This window comes from Scyliorhinus canicula, chromosome 6 (genome assembly GCF_902713615.1).
Source record: "Scyliorhinus canicula chromosome 6, sScyCan1.1, whole genome shotgun sequence".
Classification (NCBI taxonomy): domain Eukaryota; kingdom Metazoa; phylum Chordata; class Chondrichthyes; order Carcharhiniformes; family Scyliorhinidae; genus Scyliorhinus; species Scyliorhinus canicula.
Genome location: NC_052151.1, coordinates 103,336,169 through 103,358,677, shown reverse-complemented (window position 1 = coordinate 103,358,677; position 22,509 = coordinate 103,336,169). Strand labels below are relative to the sequence as shown.

The window sequence follows — 22,509 nt, the reverse complement described above, 5'->3', positions numbered from 1 at the left end:
GAATATTTAAAACACCTGAATCACCTGAAGTTAAGAGAACAGAGACCAAGTTATTGGAAGATTAAACAAAGTGTTTTGAGTTAGAGACCATTGCAGTAACTAGATTTAAAGTGAGACAGCAGACATCAGAGGTAGATGAAACATTTGATGTCATCTAATACAGTCTGTGAATTGAGAGTTAAAGCAATGGTGAATAGCTTGTACAGCTGTCAAGACAAGGAAACCCTAAAAGGGGTTGGTGTAAAATCCTGGACCAGATTTGCTGTTAAAAGTGGAGCAGAAACATGGTTTAAAAGTGCCATTTGGAAAACACAAACTGAATTTCGGAATGCAAACTACTAAGGGAAAGCATTATTATTCTGAGACAAGATTTTAAAACGTGTTTTTAGGAGTGGAGTTCAGAAACTCATGTGACAATCACCTGGGGGAATTCTGAGGAGAAAACCACAGACACTAATTTGAATTCAGAACAGAGTGTGTGTATTTGACCACAGCCAATGTATGTACTTAAAATGAACTTTGTGTGAGTGATACCATTTTAGGTTAAGATATACTTTCTAATCCATGTTGATCTTAAAATCAGTGTGTATTTAATCTAAGGGGGAGTAAAGAAGTATTCTGTAATAATCCAACTTTTCATGTTTGAGAATTTTTTTTCTTTTCTTGGTATAATTAATTAGTGGTCTTGTGACTCTGTCCCTGCACGTTTTATACATAAAAAAAAAGTTTAGCTCTTTTGAGCTGGGATTCGTTCCATTGTCGGATCTCCCGGTCCTGTTATGTTTTTTAATAAACATTTTTATTGTTTACATTTTTACACTGTACTGGACATGACTGAAGCAGTTATTATTAATAATTTACATAGAACATAGAACAGTACAGCACAGAACAGGCCCTTCGGCCCTCAATGTTGTGCCGAGCCATGATCACCCTACTCAAACCCACGTATCCACCCTATACCCGTAACCCAACAACACCCCCCTTAACCTTACTTTCATTAGGACACTACGGGCAATTTAGCATGGCCAATCCACCTAAACCGCACATCTTTGGACTGTGGGAGGAAACCGGAGCACCCGGAGGAAACCCACGCACACAGGGGGAGGACGTGCAGACTCCACACAGACAGTGACCCAGCCGGGAATCGAACCTGGGACCCTGGAGCTGTGAAGCATTTATGCTAACCACCATGCTACCCTGCTGCCCCATGTTTTTCATTGGCACCGCCTTCCCCCCCACTTTGTCCCTACTCCCCTACTCCCTCTCTCTCTCTCTTCTGCCAATCAAGCTTTCTGGCACTGAAACTTGGCCATTACAAGGCTTGAGTTTCATTCCTTCAGGTTATAAATTGTTGATGGAGATTTTAAAAATGTAAATTTTATTTAAAGAAATACTTTTCCATTGCCACTTTTCACTTTTTTCTCCTAATCTAATCTAATTTTTTTTAGCCCACTCTTTATTTCTGTTGCTTTATCCAATGTGACATTGAGTTGCAATTTGCAGTCCCTTCTCAGTCCTCATGTTACTAATTTCAGAATCCTGATAAAGACACACAATGACTTGGTCTGTTCACTCTGCTCTCAGATGCGTGGTTTCCTTTGTTATAACATTATCAGCTTGCCCGTTCAGCAAATTACAATTCAAACATCAACACGGTTAAACAGTAAGAAGTCTTACAACACCAGGTTAAAGTCCAACATGTTTGTTTCAAACACTAGCTTTCGGAGCACTGCTCCTTCCTCAGGTGAATGAATACCTCTTCATTCACCTGAGGAAGGAGCAGTGCTCCGAAAGCTAGCATTTGAAACAAACATGTTGGACTTTAACCTGGTGTTGTAAGACTTCTTACTGTGCTCAGTCCAATGCCGGCATCTCCACATCACGATTAAACAGGCAAGAGCAACCCAATCAGAGGCAGGTTTGCAATGAAACACACTGTGCCTCGATACAGGGCCCTGATCAATTGGGGGAAGGGGAAGGGTGCCCACTGGTTTCCTGAGCATACAATCAGAGCCTGATTATTCGGCATTTGGTGATAGGAAATGAGCCTATCAGCAGGCAATGCAGAGCGAAATCAGACTCTGAATGGTGAGTCTGAAAGCGTAGCAAGTGATGCTCCGAAAGCTACCACGCGGTGAGGCAAGCCGCCAAGTGAAGCAGGCGAGGTGAGTAAATTTGTAACAGGGTAGGCCAGCAACAGTGAGGCGCGATGCCCTGAATCAAGTCATAGCCATGAGGAGATGGCGAGTACGGCAGGAGGCTACCTTGAAGACCCCAGGCGAGCGAGGAGAATGAGAATGTGAGAATGGGAGAGTGAGGGGTGGGGTGGAAGAGTGTGAGGGGGTTGGGTTGCAGATTTGCAGGGAGAGAGGATGTGTGTGTGGGTCGGGTTGTATTATGGAGCAATGGAGAGTTTGTGATACGGTTACGGGTCCATGGAACATGTGAGTTGGTGAGGATTTTTTTTCTTCAGTTATACATACATACATGCTTTTACAAGTTAAAAAGCAGTGATCAATTTTTCTATTTTTGTAGATTCTGTCTTTCCATTCTTTGGGGCAAGGGTGGGTGGGGTCAGGAGGAGTGTGAGGTTGGGGATGGAGCCCAGAAATGAAGGTGAGCGTGGAGCCCACAAACTGAAATCCACCCCTGAGTCCTGCTATAGGTGGATGGAGTTCTTTGCCGGTCTGCAACAAATAATAATCTTTGTTGTCACAAATAGGCTTACATTAACACTGCAATGAAGTTACTGTGAAAAGCCCCTCGCTGCCATATTCCGTTGCCTATTCGGATACACGGAGGGAGAATTCAGAATGTCCAAATTACCTAACAGCACGTCCTTCGGGACTTGTGGGAGGAAACTGGAGCACCCAAAGGAAACCCACGCAGACATAGGGAGAATGTGCAGACTCCGCACAGTGACCCAAGCCGGGAATCGAACCTGTGACCTTGGAGTTGTGAAGCAACAGTGCTACCCACTACGCTACCGTGCCACCCCATTACTTACTCATTTTTCTAATTGGTAGGTGAGGTCATATATTTTAAAATCAATGAAATGTGTGATTAAAGTTTAACCAATTTCATCCTGTACCCTCCTGTTTATGTAAATTGCATGAAACTACAGAAACTTTTCTGAACTTCAATGTGATGTTTTATTTGGCAGGAGTAAATTTGTGGCAGTAAATTACTATAGTATATGACTGCAGAAAATACCTTGGGTGTGATTCTCCGTTGCCTGACACCAAAATCGTAATTGGCGATTGGTTGGAGAATCAATTCCGATGCTGGAATCGGGGCCGGCGCCGGTTTGACACTGTTTTGCGATTCTCCGCCCCTCCAAATCGGCATCACCATGACGCATGCCACGCGCAGTCGCAAGGCCATTGGTACCTCATCAGTCGGCCCACCCAGGATGTTCTGCCCCCTTTGGTGCGGGACACTTGTGGTCTGAGCCAGTGTGCCGGCTGCGGACTGTGTCCATCACCGCTACGCTCAGCCGGGATCCATGTTGCTGGCCTGGGTGGCATTCACACAGAATTTACAGTGCAGAAGGAGGCCATTCGGCCCATCGAGTCTGCACCGGCTCATGGAAAGAGCACCCTACCCAAGGTCAACATCTCCACCCTATCCCCATAACCCAGTAACCCCACCTAACACTAAGGGCAATTTTGGACACTAAGGGCAATTTATCATGGCCAATCCACCTAACCTGCACATCTTTGGACTGTGGGAGGAAACCGGAGCACCCGGAGGAAACCCACGCACACACCGGGAGGATGTGCAGACTCCGCACAGTGACCCAAGCCGGAATCGAACCTGGGACCCTGGAGCTTTGAAGCAATTGTTCTAACCACTATGCTACCGTGGCTGGGGGGACTGGTGGGGGATGGCCAGGGGGTGGGCTGTGGGGTCGCCGTTTGCGAGTCAGGTTACGCGCATGGCCGGCGCCATGTTGTGCGGAGTGATCGGTGCAGATCATCAGCCGTGCACGTGTGTGGCTCGGCCATTCTCCGGGCGATCTGCGGGTGGTTCATGTGGCGCCATGCTAGCCCCAAACCAATATTGGAATCAGTGAGAGGTTCGCGCTGATTTTTCTGAGGTGAACCTCCCGCGGATTCTCCGTTCGAGCCGTCACATAGACGCAGAAATGTAGGATTCTACGCCTTGTATATATCTTTAAACTTATTAGCCAAGAGCTTTGTACTAGATAATGAATATTGTTAGGGACCTGTTGTCGTCTTCCTTTTCATCAGTTTTGCAGTATATCCTGTACATTGCCAAAATCAGATAGTTTATCATGACTTATTACCAAGTAATAATTGCTGCAATGGTATATGCAAAATGGATGCCACAATTCAAAAGAAGATTGCAACTCAAACCACTTTTAATTATACAATTCTTGTGGTTTGTGAGAAGGAGTTTTAAAATATTTTAAAGTTTATATCTATGAAAGGGTCAACTGTATTTAATGCATCCCTTAGACATTCCAAACATACAACTGTGTACACCAAAATTATTTATTATTGAAACATCATATTTAATACACATGATAAAGAATATTTTTATTTAGTATATACAAACCTAGGGATGACATAAATTGATAATTGAGAAGACCTAAGGCATTTAACTTTTTTTCTCATGCCACCATCCAACATTCTAGGGAGACCTTCTCTAAGGTATCCAGAGAAAAAGCTGTAAAATCAGTTGCAAGGTATGTGAGAGTGACTTAAGATCACTCTTCATTGTGGGGAAATGCTTGGTCTTGTTAAGAACTCCTTCCTCTGCAATAGCACAGCTATGATTACAATCATAGTGACCTTTAACAGTCTTGAGCCTCTGCTAGCTTTATGAGCATGATGGCGTTTACAAATTGTGTTTCCTGCTTTCAAGCTTATAGGGTATTATTAATAATGCACATTGAGAACCATTGATGTATAATTATTAGGACACAAAATTTGACTAAATGATAAATGTTATACATTAGAAGTTCTGGATAGAGTAACAAGAAGTGAAAAGGCTGCAATTATTTAACAATAAATTTATGCTGCAGTGGTTTGAGTTTGAAGTCAGTCAGAATGAGTGAACTGAGGTTTAAACCATCATGTAAGACAAAATAAACATTCTCAAAGTAACCGAATTACCAATCCCTGTTTGCATGTTCCATGTTATTCAGTATGGTATTCTTCAGGGAAACAAAAGTAGGTATAATTTCTCAAAAATCAAATGATCTGTCGAGTACTGCCACAACATTTTTGCAATTTATCAGTATCCCCATACTTTATTTCTGAAAGTAACGCTTCATTGGTCAAATGAAAACACAAATTATATATTTTTAAAACTCTCATTTTAGTTTATTCTGTCATAATGATCATGATGCATGTTTATAGAGATTGCACAATTGAAATATAATGGGTTCTTTGCAATGCAGTGCTTTAGTCTGTCATGATGTTGTAACATTTTAATTGGTACCAAGGATTATTATCTTCCTATGACTAGATGTCAGCACTTTTACATTTTAGAAAGTGCTGATATTTCTGATTTACATTTCCTAGATTAACTTTGATTCTCTTACCTACCACAATCTATAAACTAGACATCCAAACCAGTTTCTTCAATTTCTAATGTGCTATAAGTACAATTTGAGACTGCAGTTAGTTTAAAAACATGTGAAATGCTTTTCCAGGTTCTGTATATGAAATGCATGGACACGAGTGTTGCCTGGCCACGGGAGAAGTAATTAAAGTCATTGGATTCAAAATAGCAAAGGTTAAAGCGGAGAGTTGTGACGGCATTGAAAACAACACTTTCAGAAACACAGTGGAGCTACCACTGGACTATCCAGGTATTTTTGTGTTTCAGTTGTGCATTGTCTAAGCTCACCCAAATCTCTGCTGCCTGCATCCGAACTCAAAGAAAGTCCTTTTCACCTATCACCCCGGTGCTCTGACCTACATTGGTTGCACAACAAATCAATTTAAAAATTATCATTGTTTTAAAATCCTTTAATGGCCTGACCCTATCCTACCTCTGTCACTTCCTTCAACCATACAGCCCTTGGAGATAGCTGCATCCAATTTTGGCCTACCCCACCTCCCCAGTTTTATTTGCTCCACCATTGGCAGCCTCTTTCTTCCTTTAAGACATTTTTAATCAAGGCATCAAATTTTATTTTACCACTGTAAAGATGCTATATAAATTAAATTTTTAAAAAAAATTTTTATTGGAATTTTTTGAAAAATATATATCCACAAAACAATAATAACAATAATAATAATAAACACCCCCCCCGGCACCCGTAACAACGCATATAACAAACCCCCCCCCCCCACCCCCCCAAACCCCAATAAACAACAAAATAAATTAACAATAAGCAAATTAACTTAAACGCTATCCCTCTAAACCACCCCCCCCTTTTCCACCCTCCCCCCTGTGTTGCTGCTGCTGCTGACCTAGTACCTTATCGTTGAGCCAGAAAGTCGAGGAAAGGCTGCCACCTCCTAAAGAACCCTTGTACCGACCCCCTCAGGGCGACTGAATGAATCCCGCCATGTCATTAATCCAGGTCTCCATGCTCGGAGGTCTTGCATCTTTCCACTGCAGCAAGATCCTCTGCCGGGCTACTAGGGACGCAAAGGCCAAGACATCGGCCTGTTTCGCCTCCTGCACTCCCGGCTCCACCCCAACCCCAAATATCGCGAGTCCCCAGCCTGGCTTGACCCTGGATCCCACCACCCTCAACAACATCCTCGCCACCCCCTCCAGAACTGCTCCAGTGCCGGGCATGCCCAGAACATATGGGCATGGTACACTGGACTCCCCGAACACCTGACGCACCTGTCTTCGCCCCCAAAGAACCTACTCATCCTAGATCCGGACATGTGGGCCCGGTGCAGCACCTTGAACTGGATGAGACTAAGCCTCGCACATGAAGAGGAGTTCACCCTCTCCAGGGCGTCCGCCCATGTCCCCTCCTCAATCTGCTCCCCCAGCTCCACCTCCCATTTAGCCTTCAGCTCCTCTACTGATGCCTCCCCCACCTCCTGCATTACCTGGTAGATGTCAGACACCTTCCCATCACCGACCCACACCCCCGAAAGCACCCTATCCCTTACCCCTCACGGAGGCAGCAAAGGGAACCCCTCCACCTGTCACCTAGCAAACGCTTTGACCTGAAGGTACCTGATCATATTCCCCGGAGGGAGCTCAAACTTCTCCTCCAGTTCACCAAGGCTCGCAAACCTCCCGTCAATAAACAGATCTCCCAACGTCCTAGTGCCCGCCCTGTGTCACCCCAGGAACCCGCCATCCATGTTCCCTGGGACAAACCGGTGGTTCCCCCGCAGCGGGGCCTCCACCGAGCTCCCCACTTCCCCCCTGTGTCGCCACTACTGCCCCCAAATTTTGAGGGTGGCCGCCACCACTGGGCTCGTAGTGTACCTCGTTGGAGGGAGCGGCAGCGGCGCCGTTACCAGTGCCTTCAGGCTCGTGCCTCCACAGCACGCCATCTCCATCCGTTTCCATTCTGCCCCCTCCCCATCCATTACCCACTTACGTACCATCGAGACGTTAGCCGCCCAATAGTATCCAGAGCGGTTGGGCAGCGCCAGCCCCCCTCTATCCCTGCCCCGCTCCAAAAAGACCCTCCTTACCCTCAGAGTCCCGTGCGCCCAAACAAATCCCAGAATGCTGCTGTTCACTCTCCTAAAAAAGGCCCTCGGAACGAAAATGGGGAAGCACTGAAACGAAAACAAAAACCTCGGGCGCACCGTCATTTTAACGGACGGTACTCTACCCGCCAACGACAACGGCAGCATGTCCCACCTTTTAAATTCCTCCTCCATCTGCTCCACCAACCTAGTAAAATTGAGCTTGTGCAGAGTCCCCCAGCTCTTAGTCACCTGAACCCCCAGGTACCTAAAACTCCTCCCTGCCCTCTTTAGCGGGAGCCTACCAATCCCCTCCTCCTGATCTCCCGGGTGTATGGCAAACAACTCACTCTTGCCTAGGTTCAATTTATATCCCGAGAAACTCCCGAACTCAGCAAGAATCTCCATCACCTCCGGCATTCCCCCCACCGGGTCTGCTACATACAACAGCAATTGCCAGCGCAAAAAGCAAGGGGGACAGGGGGCACCCCTGCCTCGTCCCACGGTGGAGCCTGAAGTACTCGGACCTCCTCCCATTTGTCGCTACACTCGCCATCGGGGCCTCGTACAGCAACCTCACCCATTTAATAAACCCCACCCCAAACCCGAACCTCTCCAACATCTCCCACAAGTACCCCCACTCAACCCTGTCAAAGGTCTTCTCCGCATCCAATGCCACCACAATCTCCGCCTCTCCTTCTGCTGCCGGCATCATTATCACATTTAGCAGCCTTCGCTCGTTAGTGTTCAGCTTCCTCCCCTTCACAAAACCCGTCTGATCTTCATGTGCCACCCCCGGCACCCAGTCCTCTATTCTAGTGGCCAAGATCTTCGCCAGCAACTTGGCGTCTACATTCAGCAGTGAAATCGGCCTGTATGATTCGCACTGCAAGGGGTCCTTATCACGCTTCAGGATCAGGAAGATTAGCGCCCGAGACATTGTCGGGAGCAGAACGCCCCCCTCCCATGCCTCGTTGAAGGTCCTAACCAACAGGGGGCCCAGCAGGTCCGCATATTTCTTATAAAATTCAACCGGGAACCCATCCGGTCCCGGCGCCTTCCCCGACTGCAGGTGGCCAATCCCACTGACCAGCTCCTCCAACTCGATCGGCGCCCCCAGTCCCTCCACCTGCTCCTCCTGCACCCTTGGAAATCGGAGCCTGTCCAAAAAACTCTCCATTCCCCCTCCCACCGCCTGCGGCTCCGACCGGTACAGTTCCCTATAGAAGTCCCTAAAGACCTCATTGATCTCTGCCCCCTGCCGCACCACATTCCCATCTCTATCCTTCACTCCACCAATCTCCCTAGCCGCATCCCGCTTACGAAGCTGGTGCGCCAGCATCCTGCTCGCCTTCTCTCCATACTCATAGACCGCTCCCTGCGCCTTCCTCCACTGTGTCTCCGCCTTTCTGGTGGTCAATAGATCAAACTTGGCCTGCAAGCTACGCCGCTCCCCCAGGCTAGGACCCCCTCCCAGCCGTGACTCTCCCTCCACTGTACTCCCGTGAGCCAGCTGACTTCTGCTGACCCCGGCAGCTCCCGCTCTAACTCCGACCCCTCCCGATATGAGGTCCTCCCTCCTCCCCTGCATCAACTCCTGGGCACCGCTTCAGCGCAGGAAACCCGGTCTAATAACCACGCCCCTAGCCACCAGCTCCACCCCCTCGTCCCGCAGCGCGGGAAACCAGAGAAAAGCCCGCGCTTTCACACTGCCCCACCCCACCAATGCAGCTCCCAAACCGCAGTCCCAACCCAACCACCAACTCCGTACAAACAAAGACACAGATCAACCACAAATCCCAGTACCCCCCTTAGAACACAAAACCATAACCCACATCGTCCGAAAGCGAGACAAAAACAAAAACAAACAGAATAACCCGCTACAGCATAAACAATGATACATAAATCGAAAAACTCCCACAGCCCCCAATCTCTAGTTCGAGTCCAGCTTTTCAGCCTGCACAAAGGCCCATGCTTCCTCAGGGGACTTAAAGTAGTGATGCCGGTCCTTGTAGGTGACCCACAGGCGCGCAGGCGGCAACATGCCGAACTTCACCTGCTTTCCATGGAGCACCGCCTTTGTCCGGTTAAACCCGGCTCTCCGCTTGGCCACCTCCGCACTCTAGTCCTGGTAGATACGCACTACCGAATTCTCCCACTTACTACTCCTCACCTTCTTGGCCCATCGCAGAACACATTCCCGGTCACTGAACCGATGGAACCGCACCAGCACCGCCCGCGGGGGTTAAGTCGCCTTAGGCCGCCTGGCCAGTACTCTGTGGGCCCCCTCCAGTTCCAGGGGCAGATGGAAGGATCCTGCCCCCACCAGCGAGTTCAACATCACGGCCACATAGGCCAGCAGGTCAGACCCCTCCAGCCCCTCCTCGAGGCCCAGGATCCGCAGGTTCTTCCTCCGTGACCGAAGATCCATCTCCTCGAACCGATCTTGCCACTTTTTATGAAGCGCCTCATGTATCTCCACCTTCCCCACGAGGGCCGAAACCTCCTCCTCGCGCTCAGAGGCCTGCTGCTGCAACTCGAGTATCGCTGCACCCTGGGTTGTCTGGGTTTCCAGCAGCCTACTCGTCGTCACCTTCAGGGATTCCAACAACTCCCCTTTCAGCTCCGTGAAATAGCGCAGAAGGGCCGCCTGCTGCTCCTCAGCCCACTGCCTCCACTCCTCAGGGGCTCCACCGGCCGCCATTTTGTCCACCTTCCCCTGCTTTTCCAGGGGAGCTGCTGCTGTTTTTCTCCTCGCCCCACTTCGAGTCCGCACCATAAATCCCGGGGGGTTTTGCTCCAGACCCCTTTATCCACCGGGAATCGTCGAATCGGCGCCGTTTGGGGCCCTTAAAAGAGCCCACAAGTCATTTTAAAGCGGGAGCTGCCGAACGTGCTCCGCATAGCCGCAACCGGAAGTCTATATAAATTAAATTAATTGTTGTTATGTAGATATGTTGAAAAACATGCCCTACACCAAGAGGATTTGGTGCACTTTGCATGTATATATGAGCGCGTATGTCACATCTTAGGGAAGTAAGTCCCATGTAACTTATTACATTCCTAATTGTTTATAACAAACATTAGTAAGAGATTATGGGACATTTGTAAAACCATTTCCTCTCTAAGACTTAGACAAAGTGGTCGCATGTAGTTTGTTGAGTGAAGTGTAACATGCATAGCAAAAGCTGAATTCAATTGTGCTGACTTTGTACCTAGAAGCACAGATTACAGAAGCATGGAAATAATATCAAAGGCTGAATTTGAAGTATTATAGAAGGTTTTGGGCATAACAGTATTTCTGAATAATGTGATTGTTGTCTTGGTAAACATAATTTCTCAAAAATGATTTTGGAAGTAAACTACAATGAAGGTATGAAAATACCTATTATGAGAAAACGACTTCTTCTTGAGCTCCAAGCCTGACGCAGGTCTGGCCCACAGTGCCACAACCTCCACCATGAGTAGGGCAAGGAGGCAGGGCCACCCTGGTGAACAGGAATCAAACCCTGTGCTGTTGGCACCAGTCAGATCCACACTGGCCATCCGACCAACCCCCCCCCCCCCCCCGTCACCCCCGGACACCATCCAGGACAAGTAGCCTGTTTGATTGCTCCTCCTTACACAAACATTCAAACCCTCCATCACTGACGAACAGTGGCTGTCTTGTGTACCTTCTGCAAGATGCACTGAAGTAACTCACCAAGGTTCCTTAGATAACACCTATATCCACGACTGCTACCATCTTGAAGGACAAGAGCAGCAGATACCTGGGAACTCAACCACCTGGAGATTCCCCTCCAAGTCACTCACCACCCTGACTTGGAAATATATCACCATTCCTTCACTGTCGCTGGGGCAACATCCTGGAACTCCCTCCCTAACAGCACAGTGGGTGTATCTATACCTCAAGGACTTCAGCGGTTGCAGAAGGCAACTCACCACCACCTTCTGCAGGGCAACTAGGGAAGGGCAATAAATGCTGTCTAACTAGTGACGCCCACATTCCGGAAATTAATTTTTTAAAAAGTTAATACTAAATCTGTTTGGCCATGTTTGCAAGCATAAGTCCTGGAGTGGGACTTGAAACCAGAGCTTCTGACTCAGAGGCAGGGACAGCACCCATTGTGCCACAACCCTCAGCAAAGAACTAAAAATAAATTCAAATGGATGCATTTTAATATAGCAATATTTTATGCATGATATAGAAATTGTTTAAATTTTGTTTCAAATTCTAATTGGCCGTTATGTTGATCTGAACTGGATCCAGTGGAAATTTCAGCAAAGTTGTACCAATACGGGAAACCATCCATTATGTCTGGGTTGCAACATTCAATACATGTGAAGGATGACTTAATTATGCCAATACTATGAATAAGTTAGAAATAAATTGAGACATAATTTCAGATGTATCGTAGTTTTTGATAGGGAATACATGAGCAGCACGGTGGCACAGTGGTTAGCACTGTTGCCTCACAGCATCAGGGACCCTGGTTCAATTCCGGCTTTGGGTGACTGTTGAATTTGCAGATTCTCGACTTGTCTGCGTGGGTTTCCTCTGGGTGCTCTGGTTTCCTCCCACATTCCAAGGATATGTATGTTAGGTGGATTGGCCATGCTAAATTGCCCCTTAGTGTCCAGGGATGTGTAGGTTAGGTTAAGGGGTTATAGGAATAGTGCGGGGTCGTGGGGTTGGGTGGAGTGCTCTTTCAGAGGGTTTGTGCAGACCCAATGGGCCGATTGGCCTACTTCTGCACTGTAGGGATTCTATGAATGATTAAGACTTAACTTTGATTCTTTCATCAGGTTTCTTCAAGGTTCTTGCTGATCCATGTCCCTATACCAGTGTTAGTGATATTACAAAGTCAGTACAAATTGGGCACAACCGTTTGGGTCATCCACATTTTTGGAGCAATATGGATATCCAGGTGAATCACATCCTCATAAAAGAAGGGGAACATATAGTGCTAAATGCACTGGCTGAAATGGATGGAGAGCAGTACGTGAACTCAACAGTGATCAGAGCAGGTAAAAATGAGACAGTAAGGCTTCCACTAACATATGAAGGAACATTTTATGAATGCGAAGATGACCAGTTTTACACGCTGAAGGAGATTATGGAATGGAAGATCCCTAAACACAGAAGGCGAGTTGTGAAGCTCGCAAAAACATTAGCTGCTTGGGAACCCAATCCTTATAATGAGTATCTTCAAAGTGATCTGAGTCTGGTGCCGGTGTATGAAGTACAAGCAGTGATGAAACGTAAGCAAAAATATGTTTTTTCCATTGCTCCCTCTCTTAGGTTGAGGTTTTCTGCCTTTGCAGTTGTCCGCCCTTGATTTTCTGCCCAATATAATGACTGGGCGGAATGTTGTGGCTCAGCAAAAAGTGAAGAGAAAAATCCTAGCCAGTTTCCAGTGGTTATCACAATTATTCTGTTACAAAACGATATATGGACACTTATTATAGCATGGGATAGCTGTACAGCAGAAGTGAGTGTGAAAGAAAATCCTGCTCTTATAAAACCGAGATAAATGCACAAGAAGAATCTATAAGTGTAAACATGTTAGATAGTTTAAAATAAAATAAATTGCTAGTCCAGAGAGCATTAAAAATTTGCATAATTGCAGAAGTGCTTTGCTGAGATCACTCCTTCGCATTTTTATGTTTGGATTGCCTCACAATAATAACTTTTTTTAACTTAACGGGCATGATCCACTGGCTGCGTCCTGCGGGAATCGGGGCAGTACATGGCCGGTAGATCCCGGGAAAGGCCTCCTTGGGATTCCCGACAGCCGTTATGCCTTGTGAGATCCAGTTACATCTGTGGATGGAGCCCAGTCTCGCACAGTTAAGTGAATTAAAAAACCCCCCTTAGCTTAGCTGTGCTGTGCTTAGCACAGCTAAGGGGGGTTTTTAAATTCACTTAACTGTGCGAGACTGGGCTCCATCCACAGATGTAACTGGATCTCACAGGGCATAACGGCTGTTGGGAATCCCAGGGAGACCTTTCCCGGCCCCAACTCACCTGTTGCGGAGACCACGGGCCTCCCTGCACCCTCGCTCATATAGGCAGTGCCAAGCTGGCATTTTGCACACACTGGGGCTTAGGCCCAGGGCTGCCCTGCCTATATGAAGCAGGGTGCAGAGAGGCCCCTGGTCACCGCAAGGTGAGTTGGGGCATTGGAGGGGATCCGGGGATTTTGTTGGGGAGGCTGGGTGGGGGTGGGGGGAGGTTGAGATATCAGGATCCCTAATTTATTCCTGCACTTAGGAGCTCCACTCACTGGAGCTCATTAGTACAGGAAATTATGCTACGTACAGCCTCAGGGGTGGCATTCCCCACCGGGACACGAAAACAAGACACAGTGCCATTAAATACAGCACTGGGAACGACCCCGCTAATTCTGCCTTAAATGGACCAATTTATTTTTCCAATTAAGGGGCAATTTAGCATGGCCAATCCACCTACCCTGCACATCTTTGGGTTGTGGGGGCGAAACCCACGCAAACACGGGGAGAATGTGCACATTCTCCACACAGACAGTGATCCAGAGCCGGGATTGAACCTGGGGCCTCAGCGCCGTGAGGCAACAGGGCTAACCAACTGCACCACCGTGCTGCCCTATGACCCCAATTTATACAGAACCCCTCTCCAAAGTTCAATGTCCCGCACTCCTCCCAGTCTACGGTCCCTCAAAGTCCATTGCCTCCTCTGGTGAACTAAAACAAAGTTCCTAGTTTTTGATGCATCACATACAAGTGGGCTCGATACAAAACCCCAAATGTCACCCCCTTTTTGTAAAGGGCAGCATTTATCCAATTATACCCACCCCCCCTCCCCAGAGGCCTTGATAAATCTGCAGCTCACTCCCCTCCCAGGTTCATTTCTTGGTCTGCTTCACCCACCTCAGGATCTTCTATTTATCCAGGATCTGGTGCAGCCCCACCACCATTGCCCCCGACGGTTCCTACGCCTGCGGTCTCCTTGCACGTCCCATGTGACCAGCCTGGACAGGAGGGGGCCTGCGCCCCTACAGCCGATCAGCCATACCCCTTTATAAGCCAGACCCCGGCCCGTGTCACACATACCTCCAGGCCCCCACCCAGATGTCTGGTGTGATCCCTCACTTCCCAACTGTGTCACACCTATGTCAGCAATCCTCTCCCCTCCCCCCTCCCCAAACAATCAAACAAAGAACCAACCCAATCCCCCCTCCCCCACGCCTTCCTCCTGCCAATCTCCCAACACCCTGTGTTCCCGATCCACCTCAAGGGGCTGGTCCAAGGCCACCTCCCCCATCAGCTTCTCCAACATGCCATAAACATGGCGGCCTCTGCACCTTTGATGCCTTCAGATCGACCACTGGGTGGGCAGCGCTGTCCCCTAGTCTTCTGCCATCTTCACCTGCGTCGTGCCCCCCAAAACTTTCCTGCTCCAACTGCTGTTTCCTTCTCGTAGCACTTCTCGTCCATTGATCCATACACCAACCTTACCAGAGGACTATTACCTTCCCTGGGCACACGTACACCTTTTGTCCTCAAACACCACAACATTCGGGGGGGGGAAGAACCCGAAATAATCCACCTTGAGCAGGAGCCACCAAATGTGCAACCACTCACTCCATTGCCGTCACTGAAATTCCCCCTTAACGCAAACTTAATCTTTTCCAATGGGCGAAATTCATACAGATCCCCCAGCCAATTCGCAACCCCCGATGGAGTATCCAATCTCTAATTCAAAAGAATCCATGACTGGGCGATCAGAGAGACGTAGGCCATGGCTTCGGCCCTCTTCCTCTCCAGCTGCTTAGGCACCACCGAGACCTCAAAGATCGCCACCATGGGGTCCAGCTTCACCTGGGCCCCCACTATGCTCGATAAGGTCCCAAACACTGTCTCCCAGAATTGTGGAATTTTCCACTCGTGGTGCCGCAAACAAAGTGCGGATTTCAGAGCTTCTCAAATTTCGAATAAGTTGCTCAACCTGTACTACAGTTGAACAGAACAATTACGTAGACATTTGGCTTGATAATCCCTCTAATGCCTGATCCATTTTGAGGTACTAGTGTCAGGGCAGTACCCTACCATTTTGCCCAGTAAGCAGACATAAGGTCACCCTTTTTGTGTCATGACCTGCACATTTTGTCACTTGTGCTCATAATTGATTCTCATCAATCTCAGATTGGTAGGAAGAGAGAAAAACTGAAGTTGGACAAAGAGCAACAATGTAACCTATAACATCATTGGAGTAATAACAGTGTTATGAAATGGTGGTACACAGGTTTAATTCCCCTCTACACTTGCTTCTGTTGAATTGCTGGAAGGGTGGCTGCTGGAGAGGAGTGGGGTAGGAGAGGAAGGGTGGGCATTCTTATGGAAAACTTTACTTTGCTGATGTGTATCTCCACGCGTCAGCAACAGTTGCTTATTTAGCTTCTGGTACATACTTCAGAGGGGCCAAAAGAAAGCAGTGTTGGGAAGAGTAGAATTAAATGTAGCATTTTTGGAAAACACTTCTTGACTCCAAGCTGTGTAGAATTAATTGTGTGTGCACCAACGTAGAAAACTACTGATTTTATTCTCTCAATTATTTTCTTTAGTACGAAAGGATATTGTACATATCCCATCCAACCTTGATGTAGAGGTAATAGATGTAACAGAGTTGTATGACATTAACTCCTTTGTACAGCCTCTGTCATTAATTGACGTTTTCAAAAGACCGGATGAAGGTTTCCCCCTGTTGGCTGAAATCATTGAGTACCCTGACCACCAGCATATTTACAATTCCCTGAAAGCAGGAAAAGTTATAGTTTATGAGAAGCAATTTGCCAAAACAATAATTGCATCTGAGAACAGAAGTGATTTAAATAAAAAGCATTTCTTAATTCCCAAAAGCTACAAAGGACGCTTTAAAAGAAGGCCAAGAGAGTTCCCAACTGTATATGACTTGAAGCTTGCCATAAAAAGCAACGAGCAGTTGCATGTCATTGCAACAAAGCAGTTTGGATCTGATTATGCAGAGTTTTCATCTGTATGTGTAGGAGACCAGTTTCTCATTCATCAATGCCAGAGTATTGAAGTCAGCTGTGAAGGAGATAAACGGATAGTTGAAGCTCTGGCTTGTGAGAAAATTGTGGGCAAAGATTACGAAGAAGTCCTTCTTCTAACATACATGGAAGGGAGCTTTGTCGAAGTCATCCATGATAAAAAACAATATAGTATTTCTGAGATTTGTGAACATTTTAGCCTCCCCTTTAATGTTAAAGTATCTGTAAGAGATCTGTCAATCAATGACAATTTAGCATCCTTGCCTTCATTACGATTTGAAGAAGAAATTGCCGATCCATGCTTGCTGGTCAGTTCACTGGACAGTCCATCCGAATGTTTCAGGATTCCAGTTCAGAGAATAAGCATGTCCATCCAAGTGTTGCAGGAGCCAGCAATAATTGTTCCAAGTTCTCCGCCAAAAACCATCATAGAGGAGATCAGCGAAGACTTGTACTACATGCTGCGAAGGTATGAAAACTCCACTTTGCATCCCCCTCCCCGTCCTCCAAAGAAACCTCAATCACCTCTGACATCAGCAACATTGAGGCCGTTTCCATCTCAACCTCGGAAACTGAATCCTCCCAGGTCTCCAAAGGTAAGGCAATGCCTCATATCAATGAGACACAACTACACTTTTACATCAATTAAATTTAAAATAAAATTGTTTGTTTACAAGAATCAGTTACTTTATGTAAAGGCAAAAGTAATGAAACCGTTATCAAGCCTTCCCATCCTGGACTAAGTAGGAGGGAGTCGGGAAGGCAACGGTCACCTTTCCGCCTGATCATATGGACCCCCCCACCAGCCTCCAAACCCACCTCTCAGTGGAGGTGGGCAGGGAGGACATTACACTCAGAGACTCTATTGTACTCTTTCTGCTCAGCAGAAAAAAACATTTTGTCACATGTATATTTGTTAAATTTTGTGTTGGGGAAATGTGGCACTTTTCAAGACGTTGCATCCATTATCAGGACCCAGCAATCCTTGGCTGGGTAAAGCATTGACTAAATATCGGATAAACGTTCCCCTACTCTTTTCCCCCATCAATCAGATTAATCTAATGCTATCTAATTTTGGTTGTAACGTAATTGACATATTTCTTTGCAACTGTTATATTTTGTACTTCAACAATAGCATTAATTTAATTTCTAAAGAAATCTGATGCAAACTTGTTGAGTTGTAACAAATTTTGTAGCATGTGATTTCAAACTCTGCTTTAACCAAAACCTCAGAATTTCAACTATACGCAACATCTTAGCCTGGCAATTTGCTGAATTCATGCTGCTCTGTGGGTAGTTTTATATTCTGATCACATGCTCACTGAGGAACCATTTCATACAACCGCCAGTCAAGAAAGATAATACACTATCATCTTTCAGTGGTTTCAGTCTCTATCACTATCTTAAACTGAGAATTTTAAAACTTGAAAGATATATGAGTTCTCTTTGTTATTAGATGTTTATTCATTGTCTGCACTTGTAAAGACAAAGTTAAATAATCGCACATATAAGCTGCACTCTGTAACATTTCAATTTTTAAAATGTTGGGGAGAGAAACTGACATCAGACATTAGTGGATCGTTTGTAGGTGATGGATGCATGGTTGAAAAAATATATGTTTTGAGGCAGTTTTAATGGCAAAGGGAAAAAGTAACAAGATGAAGATTTAACGTGGGTTGAGGCAGCAGTTTGTCCCATTAGTGGGCGGCATGGTAGCTCAGTGGTTAGCACTGTTGCTTTAAAGCGCCAGGTTCCAAGGTTCGATTCCCGGCTTGGGTCACTGCCTGTGCGGAGTCTGCACATTCTCCCTGTATCCGGGTGCTCCGATTTCCTCCCACAAGTCTTGAAAGACGTGCTGTTAGGTAATTTGGACATTCTAAATTGTCCCTCTGTGGGCCCGTGCAGGCGCTGGAATATGGCGACTAGGGACTTTTCACACTAACTTAATTGCAGTGTTAATGTAAGTCTATTTGTGACAATAAAGATTATTATTAGTGGTGAAGTGGAGGGATCGGTTGGACAAATGCCACATTTAGTGGGCTGAAGGGCACAGGCTGGAATTGAAACTTCACGTTGCAAAGGTATAGTGGGTTGAGGTCATGCATGGATTTGTAAATGAGGGTGGGGATTTTTAAGTTGGTGCTTTCAGCAACAATGATGTGGAGATGCCGCCGTTGGACTGGGGTGAGCACAGTAAGAAGTCTTACAACACCAGGTTAAAGTCCAACAGGTTTGTTTCAAACACGAGCTTTCGGAGCGCAGCTCCTTCCTCAGGTGAATGGAGAGGTATGTTCCAGAAACATTTATATAGACAAAGTCAGAGATGCTGGACAATGCGAGCATTTGCAGGTAATCAAATCATTACAGATCCAGGGAGAGGCGTAATCCCAGGTTAAAGAGGTGTGAATTGTCTCAAGGCAGAACAGTTGGTAGGATTTTGCAAGTCCAGGCCAGATGGTGGGGGGTGGATGTGATGCGACATGAATCCAAGATACCTGTTGAGGCCGCACTCATGCGTGCGGAACTTAGCTATAAGCTTTTGCTCGGCAATTCTGCGTTGTCGCGTGTCCTGAAGACTGCCTTGGAGAACGCTTACCCGGAGATCAGAGGCTGAATGCCCTTGACTGCTGAAGTGTTCCCCGACTGGAAGGGAACATTCCTGCCTGGTGATTGTCGCACGATGCCCGTTCATTCGTTGTCGCAGTGTCTGCATGGTCTCGCCAATGTACCACGCTTCAGGACATCCTTTCCTGCAGCGTAAGAGGTAGACTACTTTGGTCGAGTCGCACGAATATGTGCCGCGTACCTGGTGGGTGCTGTTACCACGTGTAATGGTGGTATCCAAGTCAATGATCTGGCATGTCTTGCAGAGATTGCCCTGGCAGGGTTGTGTGGTGTCGTGGTCGCTGTTCTGAAGGCTGGGTAATTTGCTGCAAACAATGGTTTGTTTGAGGTTGCGCGGTTGTTTGAAGGCAAGTAGTGGGGATGACCTTGGCAAGATGTTCATCTTCATTGATGATGTGTTGAAGGCTGCAAAGAAGATGTCGTAGTTTCTCCGCCCCAGGAACGTACTAGACGACGAAGGGTACTCCCTCAGTGGTGTCCCGTGTTTGTCTTCTGAGGACGTAGGTGCGGTTTTTTGCTGTGGCGCGTTGGAACTGTCGATCGATGAGTCGAGCGCCATATCCCGTTCGTACGAGAGCATCTTTCAGCATCTGTAGGTGTCTGTTACGCTCCTCCTCGTCTGAGCAGATCCTGTGTATACGGAGGGCTTGTCCATAGGGGATGGCTTCTTTAATGTGTTTTGGGTGAAAGCTGGAGAAGTGGAGCATCATGAGGTTGTCTGTGGGCTTGCGGTAAAGCGAAGTGCTAAGGTGACCGTCCTTGATGGAGATGAGTGTGTCCAAGAATGCAACAGAATTTGGAGAATAGTCCATGGTGAGTCTGATGGCGGGATGGAACTTATTGATCTCATCGTGTAGTCGTTTCAGTGATTCTTCGCTGTGGGTCCAAAGGAAGAAAATGTCATCGATGTATCTGGTGTATAATATCGGTTGCAGGTCCTGTGTGGTGAGGAAGTCTTGTTCAAACTTGTGCATTCTCCAAGGCGGTCTTCAGGACACGCGACAACGCAGAATTGCCGAGCAAAAACTTATAGCTAAGTTCCGCACGCATGAGTGCGGCCTCAACAGGTATCTTGGATTCATGTTGCATTACATCCACCCCCCACCATCTGGCCTGGACTTGCAAAATCCTACCAACTGTTCTGGCTTGAGACAATTCACACCTCTTTAACCTGTGATTATCCCTCTCCCTGGATCTGTAATGATTTGATTACCTGCAAATGCTCGCATTGTCCAGCATCTCTGACTTTGTCTATATAAATGTTTCTGGAACATACCTCGCCATTCACCTGAGGAAGGAGCTGCGCTCCAAAAACTCGTGTTTGAAACAAACCTGTTGGACTTTAACCTGGTGTTGTAAGTCTTCTTACTGTGCTTTCAGCAACAGGGAGCCTAATGAGGTTTACTGAGGACAAGAGTAATAGGCAAGTTGACTTTGTCTTGCAAGAAGGTTGGGGGAACTCAACTGGATGCCAAAGGAGAGCATTGAAGAAGTGTTCATAACCAAAACATGGTTTTAAATTCACCACTTTATTAACAAATGTTGGAAAAAATGTGTTTGTACAGTTTCTCACTTTTATTTTAAAATTAGAATTCACCGACAGAAATGCCAAGAAGCAAACCAAAATCTCAGAAGCACATCCCAGACGTTTCTGCAAAACCAGAACATATTCTTCATAGTGTTACAATTACAGAGCATGTGAAACAAGGACCCCACCACAGTTCACCAGAAACAGACGTGACACTGCTTCAAGGTTTGTAAAGTGGGATACCGTACCAATGACGAATTACAGGTGCACTTTCAGAAATCAAGTCTCAGAACTTGCTGGTATAATTTGTAAGAATGAGCACTCACAGGTGAATTCAAACCTAGAGTTTGGATTAGGTTTTAGCCTTCCTTACATCAAAATAGATCATCTTTCAAAAAAATTTCTGACGTTACACTCCCATTTGTTAAATGAATCTGAAATTAGCAATTTTGGCTAGTTTGGATTAGGTGAATTTGGGGGCAGATCAAGAGTTATCCAATTCAGAATCACAAAGATTTAATTCAAGTGAGTTACCTCCATTTGTTTTCATAGGTATTGATTCCATGAACAGGGAAATTTGCAAATGGCTTTCAGAACATGGAATGAAAATCTGCTTGACAATGGTAAAACAAAACACTTGGGTTCTGCTGCCACATTAAGCTCTGGTCGTGACGGTCTTGCCATCATGTGTGATATTCAGTTGAATTGATGAGACACAAAGATTCTTGATACAATTTTACAAAAGTATTTGTGTATCTTTGTGTCAATATTCACTGTATATAGCAATATGAACTTTCACACAATAGGTTCTTCAATTATTTAACTAAAATCTAAAGTTGTAGTGGTGGGTGTGATGAGCAATATATTGAGATTATTGCATCACCAATCCTGTTGTCATGCTCTTCTTTCATGTTGTAATTATGTGATAATGTGCCTTGTATGGCAGCTGATCATTATATTAAAATTGTCCTGTGTAATTGTTACTTTTAACTATTCCCTTGAACGACACTGTCACCTTTGTCACACGTTATTTTTTCATTTGTACTGTTTGCTGCTTGTTCTCTAGCAGCAGGTGCTGTACCACACACAGTAGGGTTTTATAGACCACTGATTCACAGACTGTACAATGCACCCCACATTTGGGCTGAGAATCATATCCAGGAGGGGAGTGGTGGGATAAAATTGCCTTTATATTGGTCTCCTTTGAACTTGCGTTCCTGGAAATTCATGGACGCCTAAAAGAGCAGAATTATAAATTTAGTCTGAGAACTAAATCGGAACGAAAACTTTAACCAATATAGAAATAACCAGCAATGTTGGAAAGACTTAGCAGGTCAGGCAGTATCTGTGGAGGAAGAAACAGGGTTTACATTTTGAGTTCTGACGAAAGGTCGCAGCTTTGAAGCACTGACTTTGTTTGTCTCTCCACATATTTTCCCAGACCTGCTGAGTATTTGAAGCATTTTCTGTTCTATTTCAGATTTCCAACATCCACAATATTTTGCTTTTGTAGAAGCAACCAGAAGAGCACTGTGTCTCCAAATATTGTGATGAACAGCTATGCCTATATTATGTTACAGATATTTGTATTAAATATCTGACTTGTATTTATTAATCCTTGAGCAAATTGACAAAATGTCAGTGCTGATTTTCAATGTTT

The 22,509-nt window shown here is 46.1% G+C and overlaps 1 protein-coding gene across 3 annotated transcripts in view; it reads left to right on the top strand.

Moving 5' to 3' along the window:
• themis (thymocyte selection associated) overlaps positions 1-22,509 on the top strand; it is a 68,026-nt gene that overhangs the window by 33,762 nt on the left and 11,755 nt on the right. For 2 of the 3 annotated variants that reach the window (XR_005460968.1, XM_038799785.1), the window contains exons 2-5: positions 5,684-5,842; positions 12,453-12,908; positions 16,250-17,292; positions 20,912-21,074. Coding sequence is in view for 1 of the 3 variants with exons in the window: in XM_038799785.1 (XP_038655713.1) it covers positions 5,684-5,842; positions 12,453-12,908; positions 16,250-17,292; positions 20,912-21,074 (1,821 nt within the window). In the remaining 2 variants the exon portion in view is untranslated. Of the gene's footprint in view, positions 1-5,683; positions 5,843-12,452; positions 12,909-16,249; positions 17,293-20,911; positions 21,075-21,401; positions 21,473-22,509 lie in introns of all 3 variants that reach the window. The other variant, XR_005460967.1, reaches the window with a different exon arrangement.